General features: G+C 36.6%; 1 protein-coding gene across 1 annotated transcript; it reads right to left on the bottom strand.

The window, feature by feature from the left end:
- Window positions 1–4,387: 4,387 nt before the first annotated feature.
- Window positions 4,388–12,486, bottom strand: LOC6558011 (chitin deacetylase 1). The gene is made up of 4 exons (XM_001985199.3): window positions 11,907–12,486; window positions 10,460–10,626; window positions 10,108–10,357; window positions 4,388–6,061 (listed from the first exon to the last, which is right to left on the bottom strand). The coding sequence occupies exons 1-4, from the start codon at window positions 11,959–11,961 to the stop codon at window positions 4,914–4,916; spliced, it is 1,620 nt and encodes a 539-aa protein (XP_001985235.1). The 5' UTR covers window positions 11,962–12,486; the 3' UTR covers window positions 4,388–4,913.
- Window positions 12,487–15,245: the final 2,759 nt, after the last annotated feature.

Below are 15,245 nucleotides of genomic sequence, written 5' to 3'. Positions count from 1 at the left end.
TCGATCGCTTCATTTTAATATATAATTTTAACATGAATTTCGAACTCGAATTGGGTGTCAAACTTTGCCTGTGCAGTTATTTTAGAGGTAAAACCATGATCAAAATGAGATTGTTTTTGAAAATCGGGCACCTCTTGACAAAGTTACAGTTCTGGAAAGCTTGCAATATTATATATATATATGAAAATTTTGAAGATATAATTTCAACATGAATTTCGAGCTGGAATTCTGTTTCCAACTTTGAATGCAGTTCTCATATAGACGTCAAGACAAGATCAAAAAGACCTGGTTTTTGAAAATCAGGTAACTTCTGATTATTGTTCTGGAAGATTTTAACCAGTCCCCACTCCAAATTTTGAGGTAGATTGTCAGGAACGTCTTTTAGGCCACACCGGCCAGAGGATGACAAGTTAATTTATTTCAAAGGGTCAACGCTCATGAGTTTTGTGTTTTTTGTTTTTTTTTTCAACTCAATTAACAATGACCAACGCTGTGTCCAAGCACATATTTGTAACAAATATTTATTCATATTGTTTGCTGGCTAATTTTTTAAAAACGTAAGAAATGATACACTGTGAAAATACTGCAGGTTCCATCAACAAATGTTTGCTTCAATAAATTTGACTTGCAAATATTAAGATGCAATGATGAAACAGTGAGTTGATCGATTGCTCTGAGTGACAAATTAATTTGAAGGCTACAATAAACATTTAAGAAATATTGACTGGAAACCGATTTATATATCTAATTTATGATTATGACTTGTTAAGTTGATTTACTACTCACTTTTCTAGCAGTTTACACAACATATTTTGTTGAATTCGAATCAGCTTTTCGTTGGTACAGTCCGTAAGTGAACTTGCTGCGTGACTGATCTAGAAAAGTATGGCAATATATACATACATAGTATATGTGGTATGTACAATGTGGCATAGCTATTTCCTGAACTTGAAAACGAGTTTGTCTTGCACTAGAACATGGCACAAATAAAATAATAAATAAAAAACGACGAATGAAAAAACCAAGCCGGCCAACATGGCGTATGTGTGATTTGTTGCTGGAGAATTCTTGAAATTGCACAGATCATTACAACTGCATTTTAATTGGCGCTGTCAATTATCGTTTCAATTTGGTTTCAATGGCGTCAAGTGAAGGGTGCGACAGTTGTGATTCAATCTTAAGATAAATGTTAACTCGTATTAAAACTAGCTGTATGAATGTGTGTGTGTGTGTGTAGAAGATGCCACATAAATGTTGTTTACCTTCTTTGGCGAATTGCAGTTTTTATTTCTTAATTTTGATTTTGCTTTTGATAGTAACAATTAATTTCAGTTAGCAACGGTTTTTACACTTTGGTGATATAAGCGCCCGCATATTCGAACACGCTGATTATAATTATTATTATTATTACTGTTTTTAATCAACTGTTAAACTGGTTTTTCAATTAGAGTGAAAATGTTGGTGATGGCACCTCAAGCATTCACGAAGGCATTGAAATTAATAGTTTTCGACGAGTGAAAACCTTCTTTTTTTACGAAAACGAATTTACATAATTTAATCAGCAAAGATTGCCCTCAATTTTTTATTTATTTATTTTTTTTTATGTTTCTTGTGATTTGTCTTTGAGCAGTATGGTTTTATAGATTTTAAATTGTAAGCGAGATAAAGGTTTGGCAGACTAAAATTTATTATTGACAAACAACTGACAGAGTGCATTTTTAATTTAAAATTCAGTTTTATTATAATAATGGGTCTTTTCACAAATCATCGGTTAATCAACGCAAATTATTATCATACTAATTGCAGTTTGAGTTGAACCCACCAATCCATATGCAAAGATCATCAACACACAGAGCAGATGAGGCGAAAAAGAGAAATTGCCTTCGAGAAAACTGTACAAAAACGGAATTGTTAATGAAGGAAATGTTCGACGAGCGCTTCGAGCTGAAGATGAGCCTGTAAACAGTGAACTGTAAACTGTAAACTGTGGACTGTAAAAACGAAATGCATAACCATAAAGAAAGACACACACACACATACACACACATACACACAAACACACACACACACACAAAATACACAGTTGCATAAGTCGCATTCCCTTTCTCCCTCTGGCTCTTCCCAAATCTATAGCAACCCATTAAAACCAAAGCAAACCGAGTGAATCGAAGAGACTGCGTTTAATTTATGGCAAGTAGAGAGCAGTGAAGGCCTTTAAGCGATAACTGAGTTTCTTTTCGGTGTATTTAAATGTTTAAATGTTTATCTTTCAATTTCCATTTCCATTTGCACAGCTCATCGATTCATCAGTTCAGCTGCATTTTATCATCTATGCTTTGATCTACAAAACATGCTTCTACTTCGCCTTCCATTATGCCGTGAGTTTATTTTCCAAACTATCTGTCAATACATAAATTGTCAACTTTGGTTTCCGTATTAATGTGCCCTTTAGGTTTTTGTTGTTTGTTTTGGTATTTATGGATTTTATTTGCATGCTATTGAAAACCACTCTTCAGATACACTCAAATACAGTTTCCTTTACAAACTTGTCTGGCGAGATTAAAATACACTCAGTTCTTTTCCTGGCATATCTAATGAGCAGTTGACCAGAACTAGGAAGCAGATTCGACAAGTCGCCGTCAAGACAAGGGTGCCGACGTCAATTGGATGCGGATGGCGTACATTGATTGAAAGCCAATGCAAATGCATTGAATATTGATTTATCATTTATGAGTTTCTTTCATAAAAAACTATAATTTATGTTTGACTGTTGCTATATTTACATATGCTCATTATAAAAATCATATCCATAGTCAAACTTAATTGAAACATTTGATGGACATATTATGCATACATGTGTCTTTGCTGTTGTTGTTTTTTTAATTTTAGGCAATAAAATATTGTTAACATCGGCATATCAAATCACTTGAGTGCTCTTTAAGCAAAAACATTTGCATTTCATCCACTGTGCGCTCGCTTTCATGTACGACTTATGCAAATTGTCCACTTTACAACTAGTTCACCTTAACAAGAGTAAAAGTTTGCGAACAGAGTCTTTCACATTGTTATGAATGTGTCTTGGGAACTGGTTTAGGCTGCTAAATCAGCTAAGCGTTTACCTAATAATTACACTGCCTTAGATTAAGGTATAGAAAATAGTGAAATATTTACTGTTTTTATACGTAGATTATAAATTTCCGCATATTTATTAATGTATCTTAAGACAAATTTATGGCATTTGATAGTTTTACAATTGTGTTTTACTGTGGACTGAGAACTGATAAAGTACTTTACTTTTGTTCAAGTCTTGCAGCTAAAAGTAGAAGGTATTTGGATCATGTCAAAAGTAAGTCATCAGTGCAGCCTTTTTATTATTACGATGGTTACTTTTGAAGCACTCTCCATGGAAGCGGCTTACCTTGATTGTCGATAAAACTTATTCATGCATCAAAAATCACTAAAACTACATACAAAACAAAATGTATACTATATAAGTAAGATTCAATATACCTACGAGTATTGATTTTGCCACCTGGAAATTTATTTATTTATTTTTATTATTTATTTTATTAATTTAGTTTGCGGTGCGCTGCAAAAATGTGTAAGCCACATAAATTTGTGTTGGCACTCATATAACTTTGGTATTTCCATGACAGCCGAAATTCGCAATGCTTAAAATTAATTATCGACTGTGGTGTGATTTGTTTTGATTGCTTAAATCGCCGGCGGGGACTGTCGAAATATTCCCTATGAATTGAGAACCTGTTGCAAATGACCAACCAATAATCATATCCATAATAGTCGGCATAAATTAGTCACAAATAAATAATAAAAAGCTCTTTAATAAACAGAAATTTTGCATTTGAATATTATGCACATGCTCCTATGCCACCAAATATGCATAAAATATATATGCTAAGTATGCCTAATTCTAGACCGGTTGCTACGCTTTTGAAAACCAGTCTAGGAAATACTGAAATAGTTATAAAATAAAAGAGAGAAACAATTTACATATGAAATAATTCACAGCTGAAATCGAAACTGAAAACCGAAATCCAAAACGCGTTTTGTTATTCAAATTATTGTTTTTGTTGGGATAATCCAAAACTGGTTAGTAAGTCAGTGGGTAGTGCGCACAAATTGGGTTGATTGTTGACTATACTCGTACTTGTACACGTTTGGAAATATACATATATATATATATATATATATATATATATATATAGGTAGTTATTGGGACGCCAAGTGATGTGTCTGTTGCCATGTAGAAGAAACTGTTGCCAAACGCATCACAAAGTCTGTTCGCATTGGCATTTTTATGGCTGCTTTTGATACTCAATAGATTAGCACCAATGATAATAAACAAAATGATGAAATATACTTTTAATTTGTTTCTTTTAAAATTTGTCGTTTTTTTTCGTTTCGTTTTTGTTTTACTTTATTCTTTATTAGGTATTTTTAAATATACACATACAAATTAACGTAAAACTACAAAAATGAGTATATAAACAAAATTTATTCTTTTGTTTGCTGTTTGTTTTTGTTCTTGTTTACTTGTTCTTCTCTTTGTAAATTTTATTGTTTTCTTTGTGTTTTTTTTTTGTTCTTTTTTGTTTTTTGTTGGTTTTTGTTTGTTTTTAATTATGTTTCAATAACGTAACACAGCAGACTTAGCCGGCGCGCGTTGTTTTTTTAACGTTTTATTTTTTTGTTTGTTAACGCGGCACAGTCAAAAAATATAAGTACAATAAAAAAAGTCTTGAGTATATGGGAATAATAAAAGTCGAGTATTTTAGATGACTGTAGGAATTTGGATTGGGGCTGCTTGGATGCTAATGCGCTTTCGCTCTCTCTTTCACTCTTACTCACACTCGCTTTTGCTCTCACTCTCTTTATCTCTCTTGTACGCTGACTTAGAAGAAACCATCGCCGGTGGGATCATTGACCCATGGGTAGTTATTGGGGCATCGGACACAGGTCTGCAGATTGATGGTCTCCCCGGGAACCTCCTTGGAGGTCAGCTTGCAGGTATTTGGCACCCAGCAGGCTGGCTTGCCCTCAACGGTACACTTCTCCCTCCAGGGCTCGAAGTTCTTGACCTCGCTAATTGTGCGTGGATTTTGCATCCACTGTATCACCTGTGTCATGGTCACAAAGTAGACATCATTGTGATTGGCCAGGATCTCATCGATCCAGTAAAGGAAGGCATCCAAGAATTCGGGATTGTTCTTCAGCCAGGCGGCATGGAAGTACAGACCCAGAGGAGCACGATTCTGATCGTAATGACGATCGAAATTGTGATTGAGGAAATTGTAGAACTGATCGCCCGTCAAGATATTCGAGCAGGAGTCAACCATGGCACAGCCGGGCAGATACTCATCATTGGCAGGATCCTCGCGACGATCCAGCTCATTCATGACCATCTCCCACACGGCATGCGATCTCGTCGGGCAGCTCTGCAGATTGCCGTGGCAGCGATGTGGCATGCGGAAGTACATTGTATATGGCCACAGTGGTGGGTTCGATAGCGGTGCCGTTATGGTCGAGTCATAGAGGAACGCCTGCTCCTCCATCATGGTGAACTGATTGTTGCCACCCACGCGGAGATAAGGTGCACGCACACCCACAACCGAATTGTCCGTAATATTCGCATATTTCTCCGTAATAATTCTCATGCCGGCCATTTCCTTGGCCCAATCATCAACGGTGGCATTCGACCAGAAACGCTCCTCGTCGTTGTGGGTTATCGAGTGCACAGCGATCTCGTGACCCTTACGTGATGTCTCCTGCACGGCGGAGTAGTTGGTGTACTTGTGCGATACGAAATAGGTGGCCTTGATGTCGCAGCCATTGGGATTCTTGCGATTCTTGAATATCTCCTTGTACAGTTCAATGTTGTTGTTGTTGATGGCATCATCGAACGTTATAGTGATCATCATGGGCACATCCTTAGCGGGCAAATCTCCGGGTATCGAGGTGCCATCCTCCGAACAGAAGCAGTCAGGCAGCACGCACACGGCAGGATCACAGGGTGGTGCACGATTCGGATCGTTATCGATGTCTACAATAACATAAAAAAAAAATACAAATTTATATACATATATACAAGAATACAAAAGGTTGTATTACATTAGTCAGAATATTGAGGCTTTAGATATAAATTTAAATTATTATCAATTTTGGTATACTTTTAATTCTTGGATTGGACCTTTTCATATTTCTTATTTTCTTTAATAAATTTTTATTACTGGGTTAAATTTAATAAAAATCGTTATTATTATTAATGTTACTTAAAATACAATATTGATAAACTAACTTGGTAAAAATCTCTAAAGGGAAATTAAAATGTAAATTGATAACTGCTAATAATTTAGGGTTCCTCTTTTCAAGACTTTTACACTCAGTAAAATGTATATTCTTTGTGTTTGGTTTTTCTCAGTGTATTTGTGCATTGTTTCAATAATTTGTATTCTGTTTGCGATGTTTCGGTAAAGTTCAATCAACTTTATCGACACATATTTCAAACAATTAGCTAACAGTACATGGGCGTCTGTCTGTCAGTTCAACGAACTGCACCGAGGCCTGGAAAACCAATCACAAATGAGCCAGGCGTCGGGAAAGCCACCGTCGCCAAAACGCAAAGTGAATGGAAAATGTCTGCACAATTTCAGTATCTTATTTTTTTTTTTTTATTATTATTATAAATCAATTTTTACTCAAGTTTTGTTTGAGCCGAGTCGTCGACGTTAATCAAGCGAAGAGCTTTGACTGGGCAACTGCTTTGGCATGCAGCTAACGTTCACTGGGCCCGGTCACGGGAGAGTCTCGACTGGTTAATCTATGCGACTCGTATCTCTTTGCCTTTTGGCCATCCTCAGTACATGCCCACGTGTTTGCCATTCATTAGCGGTCATATGCAAATATCATACATCATCGTCATTTGTAAGCCTTGCACTTGCATGGATCAAAACACGCAGCAAACTAATCATCATATTTCAGCTGCGAAAGTTTTTGCAGTGAAAGAAACTCTTTGACGTAATTATTTTTCGATTTTGGCACTTGCCAAAGTGAAATGCCAGCCAGACACGCAAAGGCCAAGCAAATAATATTGAAAACAAAATAGACAATAAAAGAAAGAAAAACAAAAAAAAAAAAGAAGAAAACAGTTGCGTTTTGATTTAATTTTTTTTCACTTTTGGTTTTATATCTCTGAATTGGATTTTTGCAAGTAGGTCGCAACCGGCTTTTGTCTCCGCCTGACCTTTTATCACTTGTACTGTCTCGCTCTTCCCCTCTCTCTCTCTCTCGCTCTCTCTGTGTCTCAATCTGTTGTCGCCTGCCTCACTAGTCTGCTGCTGTATCTGTCGGCATTTCTTGTTGCCAATAATCTTTCGTTATAGCCAAATGTTATGTCATTTTGAGCATCGAACCGGTTGTGCAGCCTCAGCCTCAGCCTCTGAATGTTCCCTGGCATTTATTCGACTTTAGGGCTTGCCTGTTTTTTATTTTCGTGCCATTTCTTTGTCTGCCTCTCGTTTTGCTTAGTAATTTCTGTTTACGTCTGCGACTTGATTGTTCAAGCTAAATGTGAGCTGGCTTATTATAATCTTGCATTTCGCTCAAGAGGATGTTCGACGCTATTGGCCGATTACGTGATAAAGTTGCCCAAGTGGCATATGGAATTACAAGTGGGTCTTTACGGATCTTGTTATTTCGTTTAAAGATATCGCGAGCAGTCAGTGAATACTGTGAAATGTGGCTTTTAGCTGTATGATACTGTAACGATATATTTAACTAAATAATCCTTGGATTTATAATTCACTTAAATTTCCCGAATTTGTCTTAATTTTCAGTATGCAATTCCGAAAAATATGCTTAGCTTTGATATAATTTAATTCATTAAATCCTACTATGTTGTAATTTCCCTTGTCTGTCCTGAGTTATAGCAAACAAAAGATTCTGATGATCATTTGCATAGCATATTGTTGAAGCAAAGCAGCGCTCCATGCAAAACATTTAAGCACAAAGAGAAAATAAAAAATAATGGAAAATATTTGTATAATTTAAACATGTGTTGACTACGTCCTTGTCTTTATACTTGTCAATATTTCAACATAACGCATAAATCGTTATGCGCACTGCATTTTACTATCTTTTATTTATCGCTCTTCATAAATGCTGTATAATTTCATAATTTGCTAGACTGCCTAAGCGTATCGATCATCACTTCAGACTGCCTCCGCTTAGCTCCACATTTTGCTACTGTTGAGTTGTGTTGAGTGTCTTTTGAATCGCAAGCAATTTCAAATGATTTGCCATTAAAATTGGCTCACACCGTGGCGGCTTCCTTATTGCCTGCCTTGCGTAGCAGCGAGTAATGAACATCGTTCTGGCAGGCTGGCAAGTGCTTGGATTATTCAATTTCAATTTTAAATTCAATTGTTTACAACTTAATGCTCCGGTGCGCATTTGCAAAGTTGGCACAATCGCCGCCATCGCCGCCACTGGCTGTAAAACGTGCCAATTTTCGCATTGGTCAAGACACGATCTGAACCGATACACAATCTGCGATCTACGTGGCTGAAAGAGGTCTTAGAATTGGCCGGTCGGGTTGGGTCTACCTGGCAATGGCCATTCATTTCTCGACTATTGTTTGGCATTTGATTTGCTCATTAATGCACATTTATATGCGGGCGCTTCTTGAGAAATGTCGGAATCGTGTTTTGCAAATTATTATGTATGTAAACCACATGAACGACAAAAAAAAAAAAAAAATAGCTAAGTAAAATAAAAGCAAAAGCAAAAGCAAAAGCAAGAGCAAACTGTTAAGCCTGGCACAAAGAAAGACTCAAATTTGTTGTTATTTAAAATTAGTTGTGGTTTTTACGCTGGCCGCTGTTATAAGAAATAAAATAAAAATAATGATAAATAAATAAATAACAAGTTGGTTGTTGCTTTTTGTTTTGTCGGCTTTTTGCAATTGCTAAAAATACAACGTTTTAAGCCGATTGTGTAAGGCTAATTTACACATGAATCGAATGGGCTTCGAAACACCATTTGAGCTGCCTTTCGGTAGCTGCCCCATACTGAGAGTTAAATACAAACGTTTGCTTTGGTTTTTTCTCTTTTTTATAACTTTTTTTTTAAGTCCAAGGTTAACATTAATTATTGATTTATTTAACATTTAGATGTTGCATGCGAGATGTGTGTGATTATACCACTTTTTTTATATGGATAAAATGCACGACCCAACCAAGTTTTTTTTTTTGCTTGATCAGTATGGATCAGTGATGAGATCAGCCTCAAATTAGTTTCTTTGACATTTGATTCCATTTCAAAATTGACATTTCCACGAAGAAGAAAGAAACAAATTATATTTATAGTAGTTGAACAAAAAATTCAAGCCAATTTCTATGGGTCTCTAAGATCGCCCTCTCCCCATCTCTATCTCTTTGAAGGGCTTTACGAAACCGGTCTGTACTTGGTGCAACATCTGCATTGCAAGTGGGCGTCACTTGTGTGTTGTAGAGTTTTTCAGAGTGGTTCCAACTCCAAAAGTAATGTTAAATGCCGTCGACCGGTTTTAAGGTGCGACTCTGACTGGGGCAGGCATTAATCCAAAGAAATTGACGCGGCATACAAATGTAAGCCACTAGAAAAGTGTTTTTTTTTTGTCTGTCTGTTTTTTTTGATGATGGGGTAATATCGGCTTTGAAGCCAATCCTATGTAATACTGCCAGCTTATTTTCAATTGTCAGTCTTGCTGAATCATTGAACCGGCATTATAGTACAACACTCTGAGTGCTTCACTGAGCACTCAAGCAGCTTAAGTCAACACTCAGGTGTCTATTTCTGCCGATTTTCTATTCATTTAATATGTTTTGCTATGGGAGTACTCTCGCAAATCTTAGACATATGCAAACCTTTCACTCTTTTTGCCATTTGTCCATAAGGTCTTTACAATTTTTACAGCCTTTTAAGGCTGAAGTACGAATTCTCGTTGAAGTATGGCTTATGCAATAAATTGCATATATTTCTGTTTCAAAATCTGCTTAAAGTTAAACCGATTTACTTTAATTTCTATAGATTTAATTAATTACGACTTACCGCAAGTATTCTCATCGGAGCCATCTGAGCAATCCTTGTCGCCGTTGCAGAAGAGACCACGCTCAATGCAGTTGCCATCGCCGCAGGCGAGGAAACCATCCTGGCAGAGTGGCTCATCTGTGTGCAGCAGAGGCTTCACACGACGCTCCTTATTCTTGCTCTTGCAGTTCTTCACGGACTCCTTCCAGTCGCAGGTCTGCTTCTCAATGTCGAAGTACAAACCGGCTGGGCAACGAATCGCTTGCAGGCCCTAGAAAAGAGCAAAAGACCAGATACATAATCCAAAATGGTTAGTTTTAGATGCATAAAGTGGACTAAGAACTGGGTAACTGGCTAACTGGGTTTAACCTACCGATGAGGTGCACTGAATGACATCGCGACAATTGTCGCCTTCGCCAGCCACCAAACGGAACCACTCGCCGGCATCTTTATCCTTGCACAGCTCCTTCTCGAAGGATTCCTCCTTCTTGGGCTCCTCGGTTGTCGCCTGACGCTTGACACGCACTACTTCAGCATTGGCTGTAAATCGATGGGGGATCAAAATATATACATTACAATAATATCTTAAAATGGCTTAAAATTTTCCAATATATTTTCCTGCCAGATCAAATGATCGTATCTTAGCAAGAAGATTTCGAAATCATTAATGAATGGGTCTCTGCTCTATCAGAAACATTGTTCAGTCGCTCAATTTGCCACATAAAAAACGAGACGACCTTAATGATTTTATAAGTACTTAAAGCTTTAGACAAGTTTGGGTAAAAATCAACTTGAATGCTTTGAATCTTTGAGATTTGAAAACCGGAAGAATTTCAGCTCATATGCATTTTGGTATTACAAATGTGGGTTGGTATGCGTCGTTTGCCAGGCACTTCCTGCTATACATAAAACAAAATCAAATCCAAAAACAAATAAAAAAATCATGGATATACATAGACATAGACATAGACATATGTTGATGCAGTCCGGGGCGAACGGCATGTCGTTTAGCTGGTTGTACCTCTTGGGGTTGGCCAAAACACGTTTGCCATTATGAAATACGATGTCACCAATACCAATGCAAAGAACAACACACAGACCAAATATATATATACATATATACATCTATGCATATAAAATGAAATACTTGTTGCGCTTGGCTATAACTTTGACATTTCGCAGTCACAGTTGGCAACGAAGTGAGAGAAACAGTTGCCATATTTGCATAACTGTTAACGGTTAATTGACAGTCGACCAGGCAGCAGCAAGCAGCCAGGCAGGCAGGCAGGCAGGCAGACAAACCAAACACCGCTGGGCAAATTATATACATCAGATACTTGTGTATCGACATGAATGTACTTTACATCAGATACATTGATCGATGGCCTGTCAAAGTCAACAAACGCATACCACAAATGTCTGCATCGAAATCGAAATCGAATTCGAATTCGAATTGAGCTGAATGCTGGGCACTCAGGATCTCCCAAACCCTATCAAAAAATGAAAGTTGTTTTGCGACTACAACAAGTGATTGCTATTGCTCTTAAGCAATAACGATTACGCGTCCTTTTTCGCACAATCAAGGTTACAAACAGGCTGCAACTGTTGACCATTTAAATTGTCTCATAGTCAGCTTTCAGTTTGGTATTTTTTTGAAGGCCAGTTTCTGAGATTTTTTTTATTTATTTTTTTTAATTGATTGACAACTTCCGCTGCACAAATGCAAATGCATGTCAGAGCTATTATAAAAAACTAAGACTATAACTATTTTTTTTAAGTATATGTACTTAAAAATTTAATTCTTTTAATTTTGTGCTTACCTGCCCCAATGGCCGCCAAAGCCAAAACGGCAAAAACTATAAAAATTTTTGCCATTTTGTTTGCCGTCTATTCTGATGATTATTTCACACGCACTATTTCTGTTTTATTATCTTTAGTTTTTTCTATATATTTTTTTTTTATAAAGAAAACACTATGTTCAAAACACTCGGCTTGAGATCAAATAGAGCAGCAGTAGCAGTTTTGTCCTTCCGTTCGCTATCAAAGCTCCATTTACACTGTTGGCTACGATGTCGCGCACAATTTCTCGAAGCTGACGCCAAAGCCCCAAAACCAACTCAAATTTGCTTCTTTTATTACACGCGACGGGCGAGCGGCGACGTCGGCGACGCTCTTGCCGTTGATTTGCAGTTGGACGCCGTGGTGGGTTTTGGAAAGCGTTTGCGAGCTTTCGAACAGTTCAAACACAACCACCACACACACACACAACCAGTATTAGCGGTAGGGGCAACAGCAACACGTTCCACACCGAGTCTGAGCTTTAAAACGGCTTTTGTCGTTTGGTTGCACAAATGCCGTTCAAAATACGCTCGTGACTTGACTGTCGCCTCAGAAAGAGAGAAGTGCGGCACGTACGCGCCACTCTTTTATATGCAAAATGGCAGCAGTGAGGGGTATATTAGTGTCTGCGTTGTCTGTGGTGAGTAACAGCTGCAGTGTGTTGAGCAGACCCGCTGTGGAATGCATCTGTGGATAGCATTCGCACCATTTGCGACTGCTGCTTATTATTATGCAAATTCAATTCTTGACTTGAAGTCATAAGCTTTGAGCGCTTCAAATCGCCTCTGGCAAATTCCAGAAAGTATGTCTTAACCAGTTGCAATGTTATGGGCGTACCCTCATTAAAACTAACACGTACAATTCACCCACATTTATACCCACCAAAACCACCAACAAGCCAGAACAGTTATTAACAGAGTGCCGACGATTAAATACCCTTACTGGTTCCAAGCAGTAAAGCTTTGTTTTTTGAATTCTCAAAAAAAAGATACAAAATGTTCTTAATAAAGTTAACCCATATATCAATTAACATTCAGTGGGGATAATTAGAATACATGTTCGAACTAATAACCTAGTAACTGAATTTTCAACTTATTTTTTTATTTTACTAAATTAAAACTTAATATAATATTGCCTAAGCATAATGTCTTATTAGCGAGGCCTTCGACTCAACCAATTATTTCAATAGTGTGTATTATCTGTTTTACACTCACAAAGTTAACTGAAACTTGTAATTGTAAAATCTGTTTTTATATCAACAACCAATCATTATTCGACTAAGAGTCAAAAAAATACATTGCTATACAGCGAAATATCTTAAGAACGGTACACACATAAATAGATACATAAAATATTTCATACTGCTTTAAACTTTAAGAAAGACATTTAAAATATCTCGCTTATAACTTGTCGGCTTATAGGATGTGTTTTTTTAATTATATACAATAAAAATTCGATCGTTTAACCTCTGCATCTTTAGCAACTCCCACGGCATTTTTGTACTTTTGGGAAACTTGAAGTTAGCTGCTCACTTATGTTTTAGACAACTATTTTAAATTCAATCTTGTCATTTTTATTTTTATTGCAAAACGGGTATCACGATAACTTATTCAATAATAAAAAAAAATCAGATCTAAACTTGAATTAAAGTGTTTCCGAAAATAGTCCGTTAAGAGCTAGCGGATCTCGCCTTGCATATGCTGGCATTTCTATCAATGCGGGTAGATGTCGTTTGCTGGCGTTATGTATTTCCAATTAATATATGCTTTTTTTCTTTTGTTGTCATCGCTGTGACCTTGATCAGTTTATAGCCAAATTAAAAACAATAATGGCCCATAGACGGTGGTTGCTAAATGGCGGAGAGGCGTCTAAAGGCGTGACGAACTGCCAACGTCGTCGCTTCAACTTTAAAGTGTGCCAACGTGGTTTTTTTCTTGCTGCTTGTCATTCGCATTCGGCTAGAGACCTTTTTCAGCTGTCATTGTCTATTTCGAGTTTTTTTTTTTAGATATTTCTTCTTCTGTTGCTTTTTTTTAAATTATAATTTTTTTTTTCTTTGCCACACTTGACATTTGCCAAAGAGGAGTAAAAAGTCAGACAACACGATTTTGACTAGCGCTTGGATTTACATTTAAAATGAATTATCGAATAATTTTTGGCTGACCGAGGAAACTTTGTACGTCAATGGCGGAACCAGTTTTCGTTCATCATTTAAATGTGATTAACTGTTTCAACAGAACTCATCCACAAAACCTTAAATTTCGTGCGAAAAACCTTAGTTGCCGAATTTGCAACACTTAATAAACTTGAAACAAAACAACTTTAGTCCAAATTGCTACTTAGGTCAGTTCTAAGCATCTATCATGTGGTTTACCCGTGTTGTACATCATGCCAAGGATGATTAATAAACTAAAGTGCCACGCTGTACCAGTATGCAACAATAAAAACAATAAATATTCTTGGCTACTTGTTGTTTGAGCTCTTTAAGCAGTTAATCTTGCGGTTAGTCACTCTTCTGTGTGTATTGCATTTGCTTTGTGTTAAACAAACCGTAAATTTATAGTGTAAATATCTTATGCCTTAAAGATACACAATCCAAACATTTATTTTTTATTTGTTCTCCGGACCGCAACCTTTTCCATTTTAAATACATCAAAACTTCACCCACAAACGGGTTTATAACCTGGTTACCATTTCATAAAAACGAATATCTGTTCAAAATGTCAAAAGCTGATCAATAAATAAAAACTTTATTGGGTATCTTGGAGTATCTTGGCCAAGCATATTAATATTATACTATTTGCATAACATGCAAACTCAAAACTCAATATTATTAAACATTCCATTAAAACAAAAAATGTTTCAAATTAAACTCATTTGAAATGATTAACAAACGCACACCGAAGCTTTGTTACTTTAATTTTAAGACGCTAGGTGGCGCTAAGATTTCTTGAGCCAAAGCTCCAGCGACTTCAGTTAAGATTTAAATATAAACAGAAGACATGCTTCAAAAAGAAAGTTCTGAAAATCGAACACAACTTTATTTGTGTTATATTATTTGGCCAAGGCCTCGTACAAAAGGCAAGAGTATATCTTTCGCCAATTTATTATAGCTTGCCAACACCCCAAAAGAGACCGCACTCAATTATATTCCAATTATATTTCAATTATAGACTTTTATTACGAAAATTGTAAAGTTGTGCCACGTCTGCCGCCACTTATGTCCTTGGCAAAGTATTAAAACATAAAGCCCTATGTCTGCCTACGTACATACAGAACAGAACAGAACAGAACAGAAGTGGTAAGTATTTTTAGTGCCA

Source organism: Drosophila grimshawi, unplaced genomic scaffold, assembly GCF_018153295.1.
Source record: "Drosophila grimshawi isolate 15287-2541.00 unplaced genomic scaffold, ASM1815329v1 contig_44, whole genome shotgun sequence".
NCBI classification, from domain to species: domain Eukaryota; kingdom Metazoa; phylum Arthropoda; class Insecta; order Diptera; family Drosophilidae; genus Drosophila; species Drosophila grimshawi.
The sequence above is the reverse complement of the archived record's forward strand: the minus strand, read 5'-3'. Positions and strand labels throughout refer to the sequence as shown.

Bases quoted from the DNA above. Each gene is read 5' to 3' on its own strand.
- LOC6558011 (XM_001985199.3), bottom strand. From the start codon at position 11,961: ATGGCAAAAATTTTTATAGTTTTTGCCGTTTTGGCTTTGGCGGCCATT. The intron at 10,627-11,906 runs GTAAGCACAAAA...ATCGATTTACAG, and splicing joins TTTGGCGGCCATTGGGGCAG to CCAATGCTGAAGTAGTGCGT. The intron at 10,358-10,459 runs GTAGGTTAAACC...GCTCTTTTCTAG, and splicing joins TCATTCAGTGCACCTCATCG to GGCCTGCAAGCGATTCGTTG.